The sequence below is a fragment of the Malaclemys terrapin genome, chromosome 11 (genome assembly GCF_027887155.1).
Source record: "Malaclemys terrapin pileata isolate rMalTer1 chromosome 11, rMalTer1.hap1, whole genome shotgun sequence".
NCBI classification, from domain to species: Eukaryota; Metazoa; Chordata; order Testudines; family Emydidae; genus Malaclemys; species Malaclemys terrapin.
The window spans coordinates 48,236,687-48,252,630 of record NC_071515.1 but is presented as its reverse complement, the minus strand read 5'-3'; the positions used below and the strand labels follow the sequence as shown (position 1 = coordinate 48,252,630).

Genomic DNA, 15,944 nt, shown 5'->3' with positions numbered 1-15,944 from the left:
GTTTCATTGTTTCCCCAGTCATTCCTTTACTATTCCACCCTACCCTAAAAAATGGTTCTAAGGAGGGATGGGGAGGAGATAAAACTTACATCTTTGCTGAAGAGTCCAATCCAGAGAGGGTAATTGTGAATAGCAGCCTGCACAGTAAGAAAAGCCTGTTGGTACTGATCTGTGATGCTAACGAGCTGCATGTTTTTCTGTTTGCACTCCCGCAGTGCATCATACCAGGACAAATTCTTCAGAATTACTGTGTAATGGACATTTTGATAGGTCAGTGTTTCATTAAGGACTTGCTGTGTCTGGTTGTCAGCAGCTCCTGTAAATAATCAAGAAATAGAAGCAATAAGTAGGATAAATACTGCAAAACATTTTAGTTCTCAGTTTCTTTTGTAACAACAGCAGCAAAACTCATTCAAATTTCTTTTGGGAATAACCATCAAAAATAAAATAAAAAAAAGATTCATAGACTGTTGTAGCCAGTACAATTTTACTATATCGGAATCGATAGAGTGTGTATCTGTGGAAAAATGTAAAGCTCTTTTTAAATGTAAATGTGTAAGTCCCTGTATAAAAGTTTGGTAGAAAGGCAGTAACAGCACTACTGGGCTTTGTGGCTTTCCAGATTCATTCAATTTAACTCAAAAGAGTTTAAGTTATTAGGGGGAAAAACATACTCTGTGTAAAATTAATGTGAAACTGTGGTAGCCTTCCGCAGAACTGCGCACAGATGTTGTGAAATCAACAGGGGCCATGCATCTCTGAACAGTCTGACGGAGACAGGAATGAGTCAAGTAAAGAGCCATCAGATTCATTCTTATGCAAATCTAATGGGCAATAAACCTGGTACAGGCAGCTCTTCCAGCCAGTACATTGCAAGAGCAGGCAGAGAGGTAATAGAGTTTGCCTCCATAGCATGTGCTCAGTTTCTTGCACAAAGCCACCTGACTTGTGTATTGTGCTGGAAGTGGTGAAATTTACCATTTGGGTTCTAATTATCCAATATTATCACAATGAGCTGCATTAATTTCATCCAACCAAGTGATGCATGCAACTATAAAAAATGCAAACTTTATATGGATGGGGAATTAGAGCATGTGGATCTAATGATTCCAAGAAGTTTATGGGCTGACACCAGAGCTAAATTTGGCCCTACAATTTTGTAAAATATGCATTGGCATCTAACACAGAGGTGTCTCAGGAATACAAAGGCTTGTCAAGGGAAAAAATTACTCTGTATAAATAAGAGCATACAAGTGACTGATGAATAGGCTGACAGACCAATACCCAAAAGACAGAGCCATAATATTAATTTTATGTTTATGCACAATTTGCAGCTGTCAGTGGATTAGAGAGGTGACATGAAAGAAACACAATGTTTGAACTAGTTCATGGCTGCTGTCAAGTGCTTCTATGTAGTAAACAGCTTCAAAAGAGAACTGTGAGACCAACAGAGACCTCACACACTTAAAGGTTAATAGTAAAGAGTTAGGGGGGAAATGTACATTTCCCAAAGATGAAAAAAGAATATTGCTGATGTTTACAAGCATAATTATCACAACCTTTTGAGATAATCATTAAATGTCTGAGATGCAGAGCGGCTCCAGGGTTTTGGCCGCCCCAAGCAGCCAAAAAAAAAAAAGCCACGATCGCGATCTGCGGTGGCAATTCGGCGGGAGGTCCTTCGCTCCAAGCCGGAGTGAGGGACCATCCGCCGAATTGCCGCCAAATAACTGGACGTGCTGCCCCTCTCCGGAGTGGCCGCCCCAAGCACCTGCTTGACAAACTGGTGCCTGGAGCCGGCCCTGCTGAGATGCCAAGGAATCCGAGCTGCTGACTCCCTTGCTTCTGTGACAAAAGTGACATGAAAACCATAGGGCCACATTGTACTTGTCCAAGGATGCCATGGCAGAGTGGAAAAAGTCTCCCCTGTTGCAGCATCCTGAGCTGTGGCCAGGCACAACTGCAGTTTCTGCAAGAGTCGACTGAGCGCTCCTTCCCTGCATGCCTGGGTGTTAGAGGCTTAGCAACCCAAGACTAATGGGGACCATATTGCAGCAATCACTGCACTTTCCCTGAATGTCGTGTTTCCTTTTCTGGAGAGAAATATATTTATCAATAGCAGCTGCACTCTTTTATTGGAGTCTTACAAGCATTTTTAATGTTCAGAGCCTTTGCAGTTCATCTTAATTTTCTTTTTTTAATAATTAATAAAAAAAATCCCCTTCAGATTTTTCAGACTGAATCACTGTCCTTCCCGCCTTCAAATTTATAAATAGTTATTTAAAAGGATTTATACAAAGCAGAACATACCCCAAAGATGGATGTACCGCATAATAAACCCTTGGCAGTTAAACAGGAACTAAGGCTTTGTTCAGATTGGGTAATTGCCCTGATTCGAGTAATCAGTGGGCAGCCACCAACATAGCTGCCCTGGAGCAGCACCCCCTCCCCAAATCCTGAGTATAAATAGGAAAGCCACACACTGTATCAGTGGAGCTGACCCCTGCTTGAAGCCAGGGCAAGTTGCACCAATGCAAATTGTGGCTTTCCTTGTCTACTCCTGGGGTTTGCACTAAGGTAGCTAAACAAGTGAGCTGAAATCAAGGCTAATTCCAAGTGTAGATGAGGCCTTATATTATCCCTTCAGTGTTAAAACTCACAGGAGATGGTTAAGTGGGATTAAAACTCTGTGTGGTTCTCCTCACGGCGTTTTGATCACGTTGTTCTGGGGGAAAGCAGTCATTTGCTCCATTCCTCACTGAATGAAACAAAGTCCATCCCCAAGCCCTGTAGGTCCCCAAAGTGTCCAAAGAAGATCAGGGCCATTCACTTAGAGGCCTTGTACTCCAGGCCAACTATTGGGCCCTGGGCCCCCCCCTTCACTCTCAGTCAGCATAACTCCACAGGAACTTCTCTATCAGGGCCTCCACTGCCAACGGCTTTCCCCAAACACCTCTTAAAGGGGGTTTCACACTGTGGATGGTGTCATGGAAAATGCAGGCATGGGAAATTTTTCAGGAGGGATGAGGTTTGTCCTCATGGCCCCACCACTGGATGCCCAGTATGGGCCTGCTCAGTCCCCAGAAAGATCCTGCCACCAGGGAACACCCTTCTTGAGGTGCTGTGTAGAGGGAGATTGTGCCTCAGGAGAGGTAATATCTCTGTATGAAGGGGCTTCTTGGCAGGTGGATATTAGGGGCACAGTCAGCCTTACCTGCTGGCTTCTGGCAGATACCCAAAAAATGCTCCTCAGCACAAGGCAAGAAATTCCATGTTCCAACATATGAAGATTTGGGGTTGTTGAGCATTACACCACACTGGTTGTTTATCTCCTCATCAAACATCTGAAAACCAGAAAACTCATCAAGTTCATGTATGATACAAGCATTCTTGTGTGGAGAGAGCGAATGAAGATCTAGTTAGGAGAATATACTTCTCTTAGTTAGTATGTGCAGAGCAGTAGTACAACACACAGCTAGTTTATTTTGCAATGTTTCCTAGCTGCTGGATTGTTTGTTTGTGAAAAAAATTACCTGGACCCATTATACTCTTTGAAAATTATTGTTAATCAGTGGCATTCCATTATGTTTCTTATGCTGCTCAATGAACAGTGCAGCCAGGAAAACAATATGTATAATGGTTTATGGATGTATTCTGCAAATAACTGAACCAAAAACTATATAGTAACATCCCTCTGCTGCCTACATTTTTATGGAATGTGGCATCTCAGCTACATATTGGATATGCAAAGAGACTGAAGAGATTTCAATTTTTACATCCCTTTCCATTTTAATAATTAGTGTTCAAAACATATCATTGGAATAAAGATACAAAGAGCTCAGTCATTACTGGTCACCATGTCTGCCAATTAAGAATACAATTTCTTGGTTTGGGACCTTTACATGTTTTTTCTCTTTTGTTATTTTGATACAGTTACCAAAATACCAACATTCTATACTTTTTATAGGACAAAACATCAGCTGGATTTGTATTGTGGGGGGAGGGATAGCTCAGTGGTTTGAGCATTGGCCTGCTAAACCCAGCGTTGTGAGTTCAATCCTTGAGGGGGCCACTTGGGGATCTGGGGCAAAAATCAGTACTTGGTCCTGCTAGTGAAGGCAGGGGGCTGGACTCAATGACCTTTCAAGGTCCCTTCCAGTTCTAGGAGATGGGATATCTCCATTAATTATTATTATTATTATTATTATTATATTCAAACAGATAACTTACATCAAGTGGAATCTTCCTTAGCCTTCCTCTCAGCAATGGGTGAAAGTTACTGTACAGCAGTCTACTGCCATCTACCCATTTGTTTTCCCTTGTGCTGAAAAAAAACTTCAAACCAATCCAAATGTTTTCTTCCAAACCAGGAAGCAAGGATGTTAAAAAATCTGTTGGGCAGAAAAATAAATATTTACATACTTTGATTTAGACAACCACAGTAAACATTTGAAAAACAGCTTGCATAAATAAGATAGTACAACCCCCATCTATATTAACTTAATTTCCCACCCTAGTCCTTGAAAATACAATAAGCCATTTTAATAGAGTATTAAGTGTTTTGCAATTTTATCATTCCATCCTTTCCATATCTGACAAGGACGTTATTTAAACAAATCATTTAAGAGGATTAGCCTTTTAACAGGCTAAGGTCTAATTGAGGGCCAGGAGATGAGTTTAACTTGTTTCTGTCTCTCTCCTCCTCTCCCTCCCTGTCATCAACCCTGTCTCCTTCCGTCTCCACCCAAATTTTAGAAGCTGTCTCCCTATTGCTCTGTAAGACCTTCTATTGACTTCCCATAGAAGCATCAAAAGCGGGCTCCATGTCCCCTTTGAGGGCATGGAGAGTTTCTCTTGCTTCCCACACACCTCGCACTCTGACTGCTGGGCATGCCTCTAAAACAGAACCACTTACTGAATAAGTGTCTGATTTACTCAACCAAGAAACAGAGAAAGTCAGGATAGAGGGAAGGGATCAGTTCCAACCGAGAAAGACTCTACTCAGGAATCCCAAGCCAGCCACTCTTTGTTCTCTGTGGCAATGCCCACTATTGGGAGAGGCTAAAAATGCTCAATGTATGCCGGGGCTTGCCAGGGCTGACCCTCAGCACCCCTAGGCTTGACAGTTCATAGCCCTGGGACCTCTGGGCTTGCTGCATCAGTTATGAATGTAAAATAATTGCTTGAGCCCCAGCACCTCTTTCATTACAAATTAAGCACTGAATATTAGTTAAGACATTTAGAACTAGCTACCGGTCATATGTTAGCTAGCTCCAGGCTAGTCCCAAGCTCTTTTCCTAAACTAGACAAACCCATTAAAGGTTAAAACCTCTCAGGATTAGTCACTATCCGATAGCCAGCTACAGAAAGGGCCACATTACATGAGGGAAGGAGGGAAGGCTGGCAGGAAGAGGTGGTTACCTAAATTGTGGCAGAGCTGTCTTTCTCCACCACAGCTTTGCCATTGCACTGACTTGCCTGGCAGACAGGGCCGGCTCCAGGCACCAGCGCAGGAAGCAGGTGCTTGGGGCGGCCAACGGAAAGGGGCGGCACGTCCGGGTCTTCGGCAGCAATTCGGAGGCAGGTCCCTCAGTCCCTCTTGGAGCGAAGGACCCGCTGCTGAATTGCCACCGAGGAATGCTGCTAAGTGCTGCCAATCGCGGCTATTTTTTTTCCTTTGCCGCTTGGGGCGGCAAAAAAGCCTGAGCCGGCCCTGCTGGCAGAAATCTGTCACCAGGACTAATTTATTATGCTAAATATCCTTCAATCAATTGAAATGAACTTCCATTTACACAATCATGCTAAGAAATGTTTGAAGCAGAATATGCTTTTCTAGGGTTAAAAGAGTTCTGAATTGCTCGTCTCAGTCACTCGAGTTCCAGTGTGGGTCCATCCCAATGCTGTGATAGAGCAGCAGACTGCTCTTCCACTGTGCACTGTTAACTACTGAAGTGGCCTGCCTGGTCTACTTTCTATATTCCACTGCATTAAATTGACTTGGCTGGAGGTCACTTACCTATACAAATAATGCTACACATAATATAGAGCTCTGTTGTGAGCTACATCTTCAGACATTTCTGTAGGCAACTACCTGCCCACTACACAAATACAAATGTATTAACAGATGTCTCTCTCAACAGATAGGTAGTCAGACATCTGTAGACAGCTATTTCCAGCAAATGTCTTCTCTTCACTGCATTCACCTCAATGAGGTTTTAACTTCTGAAGTAAAGCTTGGAAACTGCTTTAGACCTAGTCCCTCACTCTTCATAAATCTCTGGTAGTCTTTGCAATTTCTAATTCCCTTCATACGCAAGGATATGAACAAAAACTGGTCTTTGAACTGGTTCTTTTCCTTTTTCCACGGTTTGCCCATTGTGTGTGCATTTCCCATTCTGTGACAGGCAGAATTCCTCTGACACAGTGCAAATAATTATAATTAAAGGCATTAGTTATAGGTTTTTATTTTATTGTGAATTTTTAGAATTATTTCAGTAAGACTCAAAGTAATTGAATGATTTTACAATCAGATAATGCTGCCACATAATTCCCAGTTTGCTGCATGATTCTGTACAGTTCTGCTGCATAGACTGGGGAAGGGGCTTGACATATTATTTTGGTCTAAAGTTCTGCATAGTATAAAGAGCTTTGAATTTACCATCATACCTTGTTCTGCTTGGCTTGAGATTGATGGAAGAGTGCCTCCAAAAGTTTCACATAATTCATTGGCTTCTTTAAATGTTAAAAATCTGTGTTCTATCTTTAGAAAACACTGCAAAATAAAAGTGGTAAAAGCTTATGCAATGTAGCAGGAGTTCACTTTCTCTTTAAGATTTATTGTATCTTAGAGGTAATTCATAAATCAATGACCCTAAAACCTTCACACCTCACTGATTTTGCTTTCTGTGAGAAAGTATTAGAAATGCAAATATAAATAAATGCATTCAGGCTCTGATTCAGCAAGGTGACTTTAACAGGGTGACTGTCCTGTTAAGGATAGTAGGGACTAAGGGTCAGTAAACCCTGTTTTCCTTTAAGATTCCTAGGACTTTTGGAGCAGATGAAGGCCTACAGAAGGACAGAGGCAGGTGTTGGGAGAGAGGAAGATGGTCCCAGAGACATAGTTAATGCTTGGGGGAAACCAAGGCTACTGTTTCTTTAAAGGCCCAGAAGCCTTGTAGTGCAGGGTGGGACAAGGTTTCCCTCTCTCCCAGCTCAGTGGGAGGAGCCTGGAGAAGGAGGGCAGCATATAGCTTCCTCCTCTTTCACAAGAAGGCAAGGATTGTCATCTGCTAATCTCTCTTAGCCCAGGGCAGAAAAGGGCTGAACTACAAAGTGGGGGAGGCAGTTGAGAAAGAAGCTGGTTTTAAGGCATCAGCTACCCTGAATTAATACAGATTGCAAGAAGAAGACTTTTGGACCCATGAGCCTAGGAGAAGGAACTTGATGGAACTGATGCAAACATTGAGAAGGAGAGCTGTGGGACACCTGAAAGAATAGGGGTTGGGGCTGAGAGCTACTGAGTCCTCTGCAAAGGAGGGATCTGGTTTAAACACTCTGGCCTGAAAGTGAGGCTTGGTCTACACTACAAAGTTAGGTTGACGTAATGCAACTAATGATGATTGTCCTATATTCCCCCTTTACCTTGTTCTGAAACAAAACCCATTCTTTAGGGCATCCTCCTTTAGGGGGGTGATATTCTGGCTCATGTTTCTCCAGTAAGGATGCATTAGATTTTTCACATATGAAGGGCAGTTTCAGATTGCAGTTTATTGGATAGTCTGCAGGAAATATAAATAAAGTTATTATCTGTATTATGATAATGACTATGATGTGCTAGGTGCTACGTACACTTGTGGGAAAAGACAGTCCTATGTAACTATAACATATAGCTGCAAATTATGCAAAGTAAAGTATTTTAAAATGACAGTAGAACAAAGCATAAAAAATTAAATGTATGAGAAAATATCATATTGATAATAAAGGACCAGATTTGATAACCTTATTCACTTTCAGTAGCTACTTACTCTACAAGTTGTATCACTGACTTCAGTGGAGAAATGTGGAATAAAGTCCTATACATTGTAAGTGTGGATTTCAAAATCTGTCCCACAGCGCAAAAAGTCATTTGCTCCTGGATCTTGTATTCAATATTGCATTCTGGACAGAGCTAATATTTTTTATAATAAAGAAACAACCTTACCTCTATACCAGCCCTTCGAAGAAATATACCAACAATCCCTCCAGAATCGATCATGGAAACGTGGAAATAACTGTAAACTAGATACAACATTTCAGAGTCAATCCCTGACAAAAGATGCTCTTTTAGGGGGAAATCCTGCGCATGGCAGCAGAACTAGCATGCCCCTGCTGCTTGGGAGAGAGAAAACTTCAAGGGCTTACACATATAAAGGGCTTGCCTGTGACCTAATGTGCAAGAGGTTTAGGGAGAGGGCTACTGTAGGGGAAAGTGGGCGGTAGGGTCAGCAGATCTGTAGTGATTTGTATAGTCATGGATCTACTCACCAAATCAACCCTACAGAGAAGAAGAACAGGAGTACTTGTGGCACCTTAGAGACTAACAAATTTATTAGAGCATAAGCTTTCGTGGACTACAGCCCACTTCTTCGGATGCATATAGAATGGAACATATATTGAGGAGATATATATACACACATACAGAGAGCATAAACCTACAGAGAAGGTACACAACAAGAGCTTTGCCTGGCTACTCAGGCTGTACACTAAGGAGCTGTCTAATTGTCTGTCCCTACTGCAACCCCTCCTACATTATCATGCACCGTGAGGATAACAAACTATAGATTCTACATTCTTCTGTTCTAAATTATTCTTTTTAAAAATGTAGCATTTTGCTACTTACGCATCCTAAGATTTTCTTGGACCAGAAGGCCCTGTTCCTTAGCTGCAGCTGAGGAGCACACAGTGCAACTCAGGAGGGTTGTATAAAGGTTGCTGTAAGACATCTCTGCATTTCCCTGATCCTGGATCAACGCTGTGCCAGACTATGCCATAAATTAGAAGAAGCCTGAAGGCTGCTCTAAATTACACTGCCTGCCAATGGCACCAAGGACCAGTGATCCCCAGGGCACAAAGAAGCCCTGGGTAACTCTCAAGCCAGCCAAGGGGAGGAGTGGTGATGTAGGAGCCTTATCCTGGTTTTACAACACCAAAGGATCCCCTAACCTAGGGTAATCTTCCTGTGGCTGGGCATGGCAGAAAGCAGAGATGAGGACAGAGGATAACTTATCCAATTTCATATGCTCTATATGTAAATATTTTGTTCATGGTTTTTAACTTACAAGATGAACTGAAGGTTTTTGGTTTTGTTGTTTTCTTTAATGGAAGAGTAAAATAATGTAAAAACCTCCAATCCTGTTTCAGAATTCAAGTCATTAATGGGCTACATGGGCAGGCTTAAAATCACAAATAAAAACATTTGAAATAGGAACCGGAAAGCGTTAACTGTTAGGACCAGGGTTCAAGCTTTCAGGGCTTCTAATGATACCACTAACATATTAAGTCCCTGGCCATTCAAAGACTTATGCAGAAGTCTTTGGAGGCAATATCTGCAAAACACTTTGAAGACATGAAGCCTCATATAAGAGCTAAGTGTGATTATTAGTGATTTAGGTGTTAGAAATGTTGCTAACCTTCGTAGTGGGAACGGCACTCTGTAAACATTCCTGCTTGAATTAGCTGCTAAGTCCTTAGTTCAAGTATTAAGTCTACACATATATTCTGTTGATTATTTATTATACTCAAGATCCCCAGTGTCCTAAACTCCTCACCAAAAGAAATAAAGACTCAGTCGGTGCTCCAGAGACCTTATACTTTAAATTTGAGATGGCAAGGAAAAGTGCAGGTCATATGCAGATAAAAAAGGGGGAAGGCAAGAGAAAGGAAAAGAGTCACAATTATCAGATAATGTGGTTTTGTTAAGGTTTTTCAAAGAATTATTTTATACTTTTTGTAGCTGACCTGTCAGAAGTGAGCTTTGTTAACAATTTGGGATCATTTTAAAAAAACCACTTATTTCACTAAATTTTTCCCCATACAAGAAATGTCATCAAAAGTTTATAATAATGTTGCCTGCAAATAGAGTACATACGGTGAATGATGGCTACTTCCATGATCCATGTATTTCAGCCACCACTTCTGCTCTGCACCTGACAACTGCAAAAATAAACAAATAAAAAATATAAACAACTAGATTTTACCACCATGTATAATATAATATCCCAAGATAGACCACTGGTCTTCATCCACCCTTGTCGCAAAATTCCTTTTGATGTAAATGGTTTAACAGAAGCAGGACTGGAACTTACAAGTAATATTCTTGTAAATGATTCAAAAATTCAAGTGATTAACTTCTTGGTCTGGGCTATAGACTATGCATGGGGAATTTGCAAATTCTAGTTCATAAAGGGGCATTGTCAGGTCAGATATTTTAAAATCTCAAATCTGTTTCTAGTAGTTCTTTATTATTAAAACCAATACTACATTCAAATATATTTTCCCACTGATTACTATATTTTGAATGTTTACATTTCACTCAGTTGGGATCGTTAAATCGGGCTAATCAGTTTCAACTTTGGGTTCTCATACACAGGGGTTCTCCAATTTTTTTCATGGTAGGTCACCTCTCAATAGTGATCTTAATGACATCTTCACATCTTGTGCATCCTATCCTTCATAAAAGCATGTACCATCTACTCTCCCATTCAAGATCATAGAATATCTTTGAGGCAACTACAGCAATTACTTAGATGGAAAGGTAATATAAGGACAGATTTTGTGTATTTGTAACTGTCTTTAGTGCAATAAGTTTCTTGACCTTTTTGAACAGAGATAATCTTACTGCCTTACATACTTCATTTTGGGATGGATCCTCTGGCCCAGCCAAGTAGCTCTCAGTGCACGATGAGGGGGAGGAATAAAGGGTGGTTTTAAGACACCTTTGCTAAGAACAGGAGGGGAAAAAAGCAGTGCAATGAGCCTGAGGATCCGGCCCTTAATCTTTTCCTCCCATCTACACTATTTCTCTCACCTGGAAACAAGGGTGAAAGCTAGCTCTCTGTGGACCAACAGAAAGTGCTCTTTGGACCATCAAAATCCCCTTGACCAGTATGGGAACCTCTGTGCCAGCACAATGAAGTAAGATTTGCATTGCAAAGAGCATGGAGGAAAATTTAAAATAAAGAATAAAATGGTTTTAATTGAAATGAAAGTACAGTACTGCAATAAAAACTTTCATAGGGGCCAGATCATGCCCTTAGGATACATGCAGTGATGGGACACCTCTGTGCATAGAGCCATCCTTCCACACACAGAAGGTAAAGAGAACTACTGTCTCTGTGGCAATATAGCCCTTTCACCCAGGCTGTGAGGAAGCCTTTCTGTAGGTGGGGGGGGGGGGGGGGGGGGAGAAATGAGGCAGGCTGGATTGATGTGCCTCTTCTCCCACTACTGCACAGAGAAACAGAGATTATATATAGAAACAGAGCCCCCTCTGCTATTGGAAACATCTTAAAGAGGGGTTCCAGGCACTTGCTCCAGTGTCCCTAACAACTCCAGTAGAGTCACACTGCCAGATGTGACACATAACTCTTGATGGTGGGGGGAGGGCACAATTTAAAGGTATGGGGGGCACGTAACTCTTGAAGGTGGGGGGCACGTGACCACCCATGTGTCGCCTCTGGGCTGAGGAGCAGCAGCAGAGCCAGAAGCACTAGGGTAATGGCAAGCGAGCACCTCAGGGAGCATCTCATGGCAGCTGGGCTCTGCAGACAAGGGCCAGCTCCAGGGGGCATTGCCAGCCAGCACCAGGCTCCTTTGGGTGCAGCTCAGGCTGTGCTGCCTGCCCTGCCTGGGGAGTGCCCAGCTGTGCAGAGGCGGCAGAGGTGGCCTGGCGGAGGTGGCCAGTGTGAAGAGCCAGGCGCCCAAGTGGGCCGGGCGACTCCCATCAGCTTCTGATCTGCCAGCTCCTGGCAGGAGGACAGTTTTCAAACTGTGGGGCATGCCCAGAGTTCGAAATGCTCTGTGCTAAATGGAAGGCAGAAATGCGGGGGCGGGGACATGACCCCATGTGCTCCCCCCCTCCCCCCCCCCCATCGCCTCTGCTGCCACGGAACCAGAGCACAGCTGCAAGGTAACCAAAGCTGGTGTGAAGTCATAGAACCTTCTTGTGGATGACCCTGTGTCTCCAGAAGATCCTCCAAAACCATGTAGGATCTGCAAAACTGGAGGGTCGGACTCACGAGTTTTATTTCCTGGGGGCAAACCCCACCTTAATCCTAATGGAACAATTCTAAGGAAACTCCATGAGGGGACCCTGTTAAATTCCCACTTCCAATAAGTAAACAGTGATGTGATGTCTCAATGACACTGAAAAAAGGCAGTAACTGAAATATGGCACTCTGAAGTTTTTTTTTTTTTTAAATGATTCTCACAGAACAGCTGATTTCCTGATTACATAAACTCTCTGCCCTACAGGGACTGATCACATCTGTCTATTGCTGATTTCTAATATACTCCTCTCATTCAGATAATGGTGTGATGTCTCCATGTTGGAACACACATATACAAAATACTATACAGTGTTACACCTCTGTCTGAATCCACGAACAATGGAATGTATATGGTAATCTTGTCACAACATCTTGCTGTTTGGAGCTTGTGTTCTGTTATTAAGATTATTTTAACAGGCTGTTTTAAATTTAAATATTTAAATGCAGATTTAAAGGAGAATAAAACAAAACTGATTATTTCCTCTTTCAACTAAACTTTTGCTTTTGCAGGCATTTTAAAAACTACTACGGGTTATATGCCAGTGAAAAATTAAGAGAAAAACACTCTTATATTTGAAACACTTGGAACAAAGACAATTTCTGATGTACAATGTATTTCATTACCTTTTCTATTTTGGTTAGGAGTGCCCTTAGTTTTGTATAAGAGTCCACAGATGCTAAGTCACTATCATTGTTTGCACAGTAGAGAGCAGCTTCTTGGTAGCTCAGGTTTTTATCTGGCACAAACCAAAATTCAGCTCCATCAATAACAAGTGGTGGTCCATGAATTCCATCTACATCTGGGGAAGAAAACCACACATACACACATGGCATTAATCCTGACAAATGATTACATTCAAAAAAGGAAAGGGCTGGACAATCTGGGCCTGATGCTGAGAGGAGCTGTATTTACATCTCCCATTGAAATTAATGAGAGCTGAGGGTGTGAGCCGGTCTCTGAATCAGGCCTTTGGTGTGTCAGCATGATCTTCACTAACATCAGAAAGGATATATAGTGAGAAACACTAGACACAAGTAACTGAAATGCATGTAAAAACTAAATCTGTTTACCTGGTGTATACCACTCTGGTGTCTTTGGGGTACTACCTGTTCAGGAGAGAAAGAAACAATCACTGATTTTGCATTCCTGATACACATACTTCCACTGAAGTCAATGGGAGCTTTGCATGCATCAGACTTAAAGTTATTTTTTCTCCTTATTAGAGATGTGTAAGCACCAAAGCTGACACTAATAATAATGCCAATTCTCCCCACACATAGGCACTAAGATTTGGCATTTTCACTGAAAATTTCCAACAAGTCAAGGAAAGTTTTATGTCCCCAAAAGCTATTTTTCTGACCAACTACAATAATTACAAGAAGCCAAAACTACTAGATGCTAAAACTCCTAACTTCTCACAAATACAAGTGGATCTGTGCAGAACCCTCATACCATCCTTTCTCCACCGTCACCAGAGAAACCCTTTTCTGTGTACTTTGCTACTCTGGAGACCCAAGTCATAAATTTTACAAGGAGATTAGAGGCCAAATTCAAGTCTGGAGGAATTAGCTGTCCTAGCTGTCCATGGGGTTTTCTTTTGTTTATAAATACTGCTTATACATTTTAAATAAAGCACATAAATGCTGGAACACCATGATCTGTATCTCCCCACCACACTAAGATATCTACATTCCCTGTGGCACATTTCTCACTCCAAGGGAACTTAAGGGGTAGAAGCAAGGTTGGACCCTAGAGAAGTGATACAAGGTCCTTCCCCAGTAATAGTTTATTTGTGAGTGTTTTGTATGTTTATATTTCTATGAACAGGAGCCTATGAGACATGCAAGGGATTTCAGGCCCTGTCCTCGTGTACCGTTATGGCCAGTTGGGTAGAGGATGTGGTAAAGTACTGGTTGCCAAATTTATTGTGCTCATATCCTTCTTTTCCCCAGTAGGAAAAAGACATCCAACAACCAAAAATTGTGAATTTCACACAACTTTAGAGAATATAATCGCAGCTGTTACTCATACTTCAACCTTATACTTCCTATATCAAGCATCCTTTCAACTTGATAATAAACAGCATTGCAAGTGTGACAGCCTCTCCTTATTTATTTAAAATACACAAAGTTCAAGTCTCGCTCTCACATTCTAAGGACTCCAGGTCTCAAGATTATTTTAATGCCTTCTGAGATGTTTGTTTTAAAGTCAGAGATCCTGGGTTTACTGTTAATGATGACAAAGTGAAAGAAGTAATTAAAGACATTTTAAACAAAAAACAGATGAGAGTTTAGATGAATAAATGGATGTAAATGAAGCTTACCTTTTGTTATCTGGCAAACCCATTCAAGTCTAGCATCACAGTCGAAAGGTTTTAAGTAAAAATCCAATTGTCTGTCATCATGGAAATGAAGTCTCCAAAAATACCTCCGTGATATTCGAGTAGTCTGCATAAAAGTAGGGGGTGGGAAACTGCGTTGGTATACTAGATACAAACTTCTGGAGCAATAAAACTGTTTATAAGATACCTTAGATATCCTTGATGACAGAAGTCATCTACCCTGTTGCCAATCCTTTGCAATTTTAACTGAATTTTTAAAATGATAAAATATAGGTACAGCTTCAAAAGCAGTCTCTGAACAACTAGAAATTACAAAGCAATCAGTTTAAAATGTATCCATTCACAAAAATCTCTTCTTGCAGCTCACTACAACACTGTGGGTTTTTTTTGTAATCCACAAATTTCATCTGTGTTTATCATGGAGTAATATTCACTGCCCTTTAAAGGATTCTCATATCTGCCCAGAAGGGACAATCGTCTGAATTGGCTCAGAAACAGAATTCTTCTTAGTATAATCAAGATAAAATAGCTCGATGCCACCTCCTGGTTTCTACAATAAAGATAATGTTGGTTCCTTTAGTCTGACAACACAGGATAAGACTCTTGTAATTCTGAAAACAATGGTTACAAAAGCCACGATGCCCACTTCCCACTTGTTTAGGGATAGTCTTTCTTATCATCCAAAAATGTATTAGCTTAATATTTTAGATGAGAGGTTCTCAGTCTAAGGGCCATGGCTCCTGGGGGTTGCGGATAAGGGCAAGAGGGTAGGGACCACCATCCCCTTCAATGAATACTAAATGAGAGGGGGTTCTGGATAAATGGGAAGGCACGTTCCAGCGTGATCCCAATATGGGGAAACCAGGTAATTGTATGGAAAAGGTTGAGAAGTACTGTTTTAGCAGTCATACCATAAGGTTAGAGTTACATAGTAATGAGACATTTATGAATATACACCTCTACCCCAAAATAAAGCAACCCGATATAACATGAATTCGGATATAACGCAGTAAAGCAGCGCTCCCGGGGGGGGAGGGGCTGCGCACTCCGGCAGGTCAAAGCAAGTTCAATATAACGCGGTTTCACCTATAACGCAGAAAGATTCTTTGGCTCCCAAGGACAGCGTTATATCGGGGTAGAGGTGTAATAGAACCACACCAGTCTGGATTAATGACTTGTAGGACCATAATTACAGTATTTTGCTAAGTTGCTCTGTATTCTAAATATTATTACAGTACTATTTTAATAGAAGTAAAGAAGTGTTGGTGAAGGAAGTCCTTGCTATATGTTGTTA

The 15,944-nt window shown here is 41.5% G+C and overlaps 1 protein-coding gene and 1 long non-coding RNA gene across 2 annotated transcripts in view; one reads left to right on the top strand and one right to left on the bottom strand.

Moving 5' to 3' along the window:
* Positions 1–15,944, bottom strand: part of LY75 (lymphocyte antigen 75) — a 74,376-nt gene that overhangs the window by 22,946 nt on the left and 35,486 nt on the right. The window contains exons 16-25 of the mRNA XM_054044678.1: positions 14,633–14,756; positions 13,380–13,415; positions 12,933–13,108; positions 10,130–10,194; positions 8,204–8,280; positions 7,645–7,781; positions 6,667–6,772; positions 4,231–4,391; positions 3,215–3,344; positions 90–316 (exon numbers count right to left, since the gene is read on the bottom strand). Of these exons, the coding sequence (XP_053900653.1) occupies positions 90–316; positions 3,215–3,344; positions 4,231–4,391; positions 6,667–6,772; positions 7,645–7,781; positions 8,204–8,280; positions 10,130–10,194; positions 12,933–13,108; positions 13,380–13,415; positions 14,633–14,756 (1,239 nt within the window). The remainder of the gene's footprint in view (positions 1–89; positions 317–3,214; positions 3,345–4,230; positions 4,392–6,666; positions 6,773–7,644; positions 7,782–8,203; positions 8,281–10,129; positions 10,195–12,932; positions 13,109–13,379; positions 13,416–14,632; positions 14,757–15,944) is intronic.
* Positions 1–15,944, top strand: part of LOC128845736 (uncharacterized) — a 69,343-nt gene that overhangs the window by 24,491 nt on the left and 28,908 nt on the right. The gene's annotated exons all lie outside the window — the stretch shown is intronic.